We start from the raw sequence: 7,608 nt of genomic DNA on the forward strand, positions 1-7,608 counted from the left end.
GTGCCGGTAGGTGACCCAGGTTTCGGAGCCATACAACAGGGTGGGCAGTACAACAGCTCTGTACACGCTGATCTTTGTGTCTTTCTTCAGGTGTTTGTTGTTCCACACTCTCTTGTACAGCCTGCCGAATGCGCTGTTTGCCTTGCAAGTCTGTTGTCGATCTCCTTGTCGATCTTGGCGTCAGACGAGATGGTGCAGCCTAGGTAGCTGAACTGGTGGACCGACTTCAGCTCTGTCTCACCGATGTTGATGTGAGGAGCGTGGAATTCTTCCCGTGGGGCAGGCTGGTGGAGAACTTCCGTCTTTTTCAGACTGACTTCTAGGCCGAAGAGCTGCGCAGCCTCTGCGAAGCAGGACGTTATACGCTGTAGGGCCGCTTCTGTATGGGCAACGAGGGCAGCATCGTCGGCAAACAGAAGCTCTCTGATGAGTTGCTCCAGTGTCTTGGTGTGGGCCTGTAGCCGCCTCAGGTTGAATAGGCTGCCATCAGTGCGGTATCTGATGAAGATACCGTCGTCGTCGCCAAGATCTTCAGTGGCCTGTTGGAGCATCATGCTGAAGAAGATCGTGAAGAGGGTCGGCGCGAGGACACAACCTTGTTTCACTCCATTTCCAATTGGGAAGGGCTCCGAAAGGTCGTTGCTGTGTCTGACCTGTCCACGCTGTTCCTCATGTAGTTGGATGACCATATATTAAAAGGGAGAGGGGGTTGAAGGAAGGCGAGCTGGAGTTATTCTCAATTTGACGTCATTGTAGAGACACGTCATTGTAGTGATGACGTGTTTCTATAATACGTCACTTTCATTCACTGCATTGAGGAAGGCAAACGCCGAAATATTTGCTGTCGGACATTGTTGTTGTTTTTCTTTTTTATCATCTCTCTCTCTCTCTCTCTCTCTCTCTCTCTCTCTCTCTATATATATATATATATGTATACAGGTCGGTGACCTTACATTAAAATTCTTGCGTTCTCTCTCTCTCTCTCTCTCTCTCTCTCTCTCTCTCTATCTCTCTCTCTCTCTCTCTCTCTCTCTCTCTCTCTCTCTCTGTGTGTGTGTGTGTGTGTGTGTAGACTGATAGATATATTCATATATACTTGTTCGTTTATCTCTAGTTATGTGCAGGTTTCGCTTGGTTTTCTCTTGCACATCACTTAATTATTTGATTTATTCATTGGTTTCTTACGTGTAGTTTTGATTTGTTTTTTGTTTTTTTTTTGTTTTTTTTGACAGATGCAGTACCGGTTCATCTATCAGGTGGTTAAGCATCATTTGGATTCATACAATGTCTACGCCAACACCTGAGAGAAAACAACAGCACGAACAACAAGAACGACAACAACGACACATCATGTGACAGACAGACATGTGATCTGTACTTCCTTTGCACCGAATTTGTCGTCATTTTCTGAATCCAATTTATTCTTCTTCTTCTTCGTTCGTGAGCTGCAACTCCCACGTTCACTCGTATGTACGCGTGTATGACCGTTTTTACCCCGCCATGTAGGCAGCCATACTCCGTTTTCGGGGTCGAAGCCAATTTGAAATGTTCAGTAAAATAAGCAGTGATCTGTCTTCGATAAATTAGAGCAATATGCATTATACTGTAACTGTTTTTTTATACTGAAAAAAAAAGTTGTTTAATCCATGAACTGCATATATGTTTTCAATAACGTACTTTCTAACAATAGGCTTGCGGATTCTTGTTTTGATTTTAAAAAAAGCAAAAAAACAACAACAAAAAGCAGCAACAACAACATGAAGATGAAAGCTATTTTTTTCTGTAACAGACAGACTGGACACGAAGTGATAGACCTTGCTTTTTCAATCAATGCTGCATTTATAGATTTCTTCAACACTTACCTGGTATACATAGATGGAAGCCAAATGAACGTGAACAAGGGGCTCGGGAGGGAACAGTTTCAACAGAGATCAGCAAAGGCATGTATGGAAACAAAACACTAACACTTCCAATTACTTTTTTTTTTTTTTAAATCATTTAAATTTATGATATTCCTCCAAACAATTCGGTTACCTTAGTCTGTGATTCACATATGGATATAGATTGTATATATATATTGTTTGTGTATACCCAAATGATTATTATGCATGTGTTGTTGTTGGAATTTTTTTGCATGTTGCACATAACATTTTATCTCCTTTACTGTTAGTGTTACTGCATTGAGAACAGTGATATTTCAGTTTCAGTTTCTCAAGGAGGCATCGCTGCATTCGAACAAATACGTAAAATACTCTGCACCACATCTGCTAGGCAGATGCCTGACCGGCAGCATAACTAGCCAGGCCTTGAGTGCATGTTTATATTGTATTTATGCACCTGTTTGGCAGGCCCAACACTCAGTTTATATCACAGACTGACATAAGTTTACATTTGGGCCAACAGCAAAGTGAGAGCTGTATTATCAATGGTTTCTCCAGTCAATGGGAAACCATTTACAGCTTAGTCTTTTGTGAAGGACTATGACTCTCAAACTAGGAGGCAAAATTGCACTGGCCGTTAGTGCTATAGCCTTTGTGGGCTAGTTGGCCTTTGGGAACCATCCCAACGACGAGTGTCCTAAAACCATCATGGCCGAGAGAATGGGGATGTACTTGGGCAAGACACTCTCCACCATAATCAAATTCTAGCCCAAATAGTCGGAACAGCAGTTGCCTCCTCTGCTGTTCTGATGGTCATAGTCGGACACGACTGACTATCATATAGAGTGCATTTCTTCTGCAGAATGTTTGCCAGAGGACAACACGTTTTGCTGCCATGGGTTCTTTTTCAAAGGTACGCTGCACACGGGGACCTCGCTTTGTCGATCGTCTCATCCGAATGACTGGACGCTCAGTTTTTGGATTTTCTAGTCAAACTTAATTAAAAGAAAAGGCGAGAGCAGGGATTCGAACCCGAAACCTGACGGACACTGTATTGACAGGTCAAGCGTCTCTGCCACCTTCCACACGGTGGAGTGCAGGAAGAGAAAGCTTTGCTGTACAGTCAGGTGAACCCTGGCCTCTCTCGCCCCACTCTCCCTGACGAGAAAGAGTGGTCATCGATCAAACAGTGTTATTTCATTTGTATTTTGTGAACCCCCCCTCCTTTAAAAAAAAATAGTAAAAAAAAAAAAAATTATATAAAAATTATCTATGTATGTGTAGTGATGGCCTAGAGGTAACGCGTCCGCCTTGGAAGCGAGAGAATCTGAGCGCGCTGGTTCCAATCACGGCTCAGCCGCCGATATTTTCTCCCCCACCACTAGACCTTGAGTGGTGGTCTGGACGCTTGTCATTCGAATGAGACGATACACCGAGGTTCCGTGTGCAGCATGCACTTAGCGCACGTTAAAGAACCCACGACAACAAAAGGGTTGTTCCTGGCAAAATTCTGTAGAAAAATCCACTTCGATAGGAAAAACAAATAAAACTGCACGCAGGAAAAAATGCCAAAAAAATGATTGGCGCTGTAGTGTAGCGACGCGCTCTCCCTGGGGAGAGCAGCCCGAATTTCACACAGAGAAATCTGTTGTGATAAAAAAACAACATATACATATATACGTATGGATGCATGTCTTGATAATGTGTGATTATTAAATCGAATTTTTTATGGTAATAAAAATTATGTGCATTATTATTTTGCATCTTATTGACTCACTTGTGTAAACAAAGTGAGTCTATGTTTTAACCCGGTGTTCGGTTGTCTGTGTCTGTGTGTCTGTGTGTCCGTGGTAAACTTTAACATTGACATTTTCTCTGCAACTACTTTGTCAGTTGACACCAAATTAGGCATAAAAATAGGAAAAATTCAGTTCTTTCCAGTCATCTTGTTTAAAACAACATTGCACCTCTGGGATGGGCACAAAAGAATAAAAAAAATGAAGTCTAATTATATGCAAACTGCATTTACTGTTATATTTATATTTTTTTGTATTCTCTAAACTTGGCACTTTGATCTGATATTCTGACCCAACAACAAGAGCAGTCATTATTATCATTTTTTGTTCAAACAGGAACTTCTTTTGCTAAGCATGGAAGTTTTATTTATTTTGCAAACGTTTTGGTGCAGATAGTAAAAAAGGGAAATTACTCTGTAATTAATGCTAGGGGACTTAATTCGAATCTGGTTAGGATTTTTTTTTCTTTATTATTTTTTTTTTTAACGCGAAGCTTTATAATAACAAATACAGAACACATTTTAACGATTAGATTTTTTTTTTTAAAGTGTATCACAAGGGAGTCTTGAAGGCCTTGCCTCTCTTGTTTTATATATATGACTTGTTCACTTCCCCTTTGTTTTCTGTTTCTTGCAGTCCCGATGACTGCGAATAGCATGACATGGGTTGTACGACTTTTGTGTGTCAGGCACGTGTTTACTGTGAATGTGTGTTTTTGTGTTGGACTGTGGGAGCATGGTCAGATTGTGTTATTCTGTGGAAGTAATGCGTGCACGCGCATGTGTATGTATGTGTGCGTGCGTGCGTGCGTGCGTGTGTGTGTGTGTGTGTGTGTGTGTGTGTGTGTGAATTGTTGGAAAAGGGACATGTGCGTGGCACAATTGTTCAGTTGCCATTGCAGAAGCTCAACCCAAAGAGTCAATTGTTACTTTGTTAAGTGCATTGTTTGCGTGGATTTTGGTGTTGTTGTTGTTGTTGTATTATCCGATGTCTTCCAATTTTTATGCAGTTGTACTTAAAATTAAAATTTTTTTTTTTTTTTTTACTTTTATACTGCTTGTGCGAAGCTTGTAGCCAATCAGAACACGATAGTGAAAAAAAAGCAATTTTGTGACTTGATTGATGTCAGTCATGTAAGTGGTGATTAACAATACAAAAACATGAGTTTTCCCTTGGTGGTGGAACAAGACTTTTGTGGTGATGGGTCAAGACTTTTATGGAAATGGGACAAGATGGAAATGGGACAAGACTTTTATGGAAATGGGACAAGACTTTCCGGGTGACGGGACAAGACTTTTGTGGTGACGGGACAGGTGGGACAGGACTTTTGTAGTGATGGGACAGGACTTTTGTGGTGATGGGACAGGTGGGACAGGACTTTTGTAGTGATGGGACAGGACTTTTGTGCTGATGGGACAGGACTGGGACAGGACTTTTGTGGTGATGGGACAGGACTGGGACAGGACTTTTGTGGTGACAGGACAGGACTTTTGTGGTGATGGGACAGGACTTTTGTGGTGATGGGACAGGATTTTCGTAGTGACGGGATAGGACTGGGACAGGACTTTTGTAGTGATGGGACAGGACTTTTGTGGTGATGGGACAGGACTGGGACAGGACTTTCGTAGTGGTGGGACAGGACTTTTGTGGTGATGGGACAGGACTTTTGTGGTGATGGGACAGGACTTTTGTGGTGACAGGACAGGACTTTGGTGAGGATGGGACAAGACTTTTTGTGGTGATGGGACTTCGCCCACACCTGCTGGCACCCGGTGGAGATGGTGTAGCTGTACATAGACTGTCTGTCTGTCTGTCTTTCTGCGTCTGGAATCACTGCACCCGGAGTGGTCTTTGCTGTATGCTTTGTGTTACTACGTCATGTTTCATTTTATTTCAACCCCCTTTTTGACTCACTTGTGTAAAGAAAGTGAGTCTGTGTTATAACCCGGTGTTCAGTTGTGTGTGTGTGTGTGTGTGTGTGTGTGTGTGTGTGGTAAACTTTAATATTGCCATTTTCTCTGGCTCTAACATAGTAGGAAAACAAATTTTCACAGTCATACCAATAGGTTGTTCATCTCCCGGATTTAACCGTATGTCCGAATCATCAGCGGTTTATTTCGTTGATGCTGGTTCTGGATTCCGAAAATGCTGTTACCCCTTGGCAGCTTGCACGAACGTCTTGTGAGAAGGCGCCGTGAGTTCGTTTTTCTTGTTTGTAGTTAAAAGCAAAGAAATGCAAATTCTGGACAGAATACATACAGTGACACTAACTTTATTATTGACGTGTTTTACTGCATATGAATATTATAAAGTAGACACTGAATGAACTAGAATGAACACAAAAAAGAAAATTTGAATAGACTGTTTCACTAAGATCAGCCTTGTCTACACTGGTTTGTGCAGATCTTGACAACATGTTGCAAAGCCTGACGCGATGGCAACGTCTCTTTATACCGCCGAATCAAAAGAATTTCTTAAGTAATCATCGACGTATTTACTGCATATGGATGTTTTAAAGTGGATACTGAATTAACTAGAATGAACAGAAAAGAGAAATTGAATGGACAGTGTCGTAGTTTCGATGCTTGTCGAACACAGATTTCTGCAGATCTATAGATGTGGGCCACATATTACAGTGTGTTTCAGGCGATATGAACGTCTCCTTTACCCCTGTCTTTCCTCGAACTTGAAAGAAATTCTTAAATGCCCGAGATATACCAAAACAACATGATTAAAACGGTGTTTTCACTTCGATTAGCGTACTCGATTTATTCCGCTAAAAGAACATCCTGAAATAATAATTTTTGAACGTCATCGATGCGGCGTTAGCGCAGTGCACAAAAAGCCGCTCGTTCTCGATCTGATCATCCATGGTTCGAATCTGCTTTGAAGCCTTTTTTTAATTTTATTTTTTAATTATTTTTTAAACTCGAAGCCTTTACATAATTATGATAATGAATAGAGAACGCAATTCAACAAACTAATTTTTATAAGTTTTTTTTTCTTTCAGTGTGTATCACAAGTGAGTCTTAAAGGCCTTACCTTTCTTGTTTATTTTTTGCCGTCATTGTTCTGCTAGTGGGCCCATGCATATGTGTGGATTTGGTCTGCCTCTGGAATTACAGTGTCTGGAGTGGTCTCTGCTGCACAGTTTTATTTTACGTCATGTTTCATTCTTTTTTCTCACACCATCTTTTTATTTTTTTCTCTTGTTTTCGTCATTATTTTTTCAGTGGGTCCATGCATTTTGTGTGGATCTGTTTCTGCTGTTTGTCTATTTGTGTCTGGAATTACTTAGCTTGGAGTGGTCTCTGCTGTTGAGTTTGTTTTACGTCATGTTAGTCTCTCCATTATTTTACGTCATTGTTTTGCCAATGGGTCCATGCATCTGTGTGGATCTGTTTTTGCTGTCTGTCTGTCTGTTTGTGTCTGGAATTACTGCCCTTGGAGTGGTCTCTGCTGTTGAGTTTGTTTTACGTCATGTTAGTCTCTCCATTTTTTTTACGTCATTGTTTTGCCAATGGGTCCATGCATCTGTGTGGATCTGTTTTTGCTGTCTGTCTGTCTGTCTGTCTATTTGTATCTGGAATTACTGCCCTTGGAGTGGTCTTTGCTGTTGAGTTTGTTTTACGTCATGTTAGTCTCTCCATTTTTTTTTTACGTCATTGTTTTGCCAATGGGTCCATGCTTCTGTGTGGATCTGTTTTTGCTGTCTGTCTGTTTGTTTGTATCTGGAATTACTGCCCTTGGAGTGGTCTTTGCTGTTGAGTTTGTTTTACGTCATGTTAGTCTCTCCATTTTTTTTTTCACGTCATTGTTTTGCCAATGGGTCCATGCATCTGTGTGGATCTGTTTTTGCTGTCTGTCTGTCTGTCTATTTGTGTCTGGAATTACTGCCCTTGGAGTGGTCTTTGCTGTTGAGTTTGTTTTAC

General features: G+C 41.2%; 2 protein-coding genes across 14 annotated transcripts in view; both read left to right on the plus strand.

Annotated features, from left to right (window-relative positions):
* Positions 1 to 1,979, plus strand: part of LOC143299914 (uncharacterized) — a 110,642-nt gene extending 108,663 nt beyond the window's left edge. For all 13 annotated transcript variants that reach the window (XM_076613433.1, XM_076613440.1, XM_076613436.1 and 10 more), the window contains one exon: positions 1,233 to 1,979. In XM_076613433.1, the coding sequence (XP_076469548.1) occupies positions 1,233 to 1,304 (72 nt within the window). In that variant the 3' untranslated portion in view covers positions 1,305 to 1,979. The remainder of the gene's footprint in view (positions 1 to 1,232) is intronic.
* LOC143299916 (uncharacterized) overlaps positions 1 to 7,608 on the plus strand; it is a 113,939-nt gene that overhangs the window by 43,854 nt on the left and 62,477 nt on the right. The window lies entirely within an intron of this gene.

The sequence above is a fragment of the Babylonia areolata genome, chromosome 25 (genome assembly GCF_041734735.1).
Source record: "Babylonia areolata isolate BAREFJ2019XMU chromosome 25, ASM4173473v1, whole genome shotgun sequence".
NCBI lineage: Eukaryota > Metazoa > Mollusca > Gastropoda > Neogastropoda > Buccinidae > Babylonia > Babylonia areolata.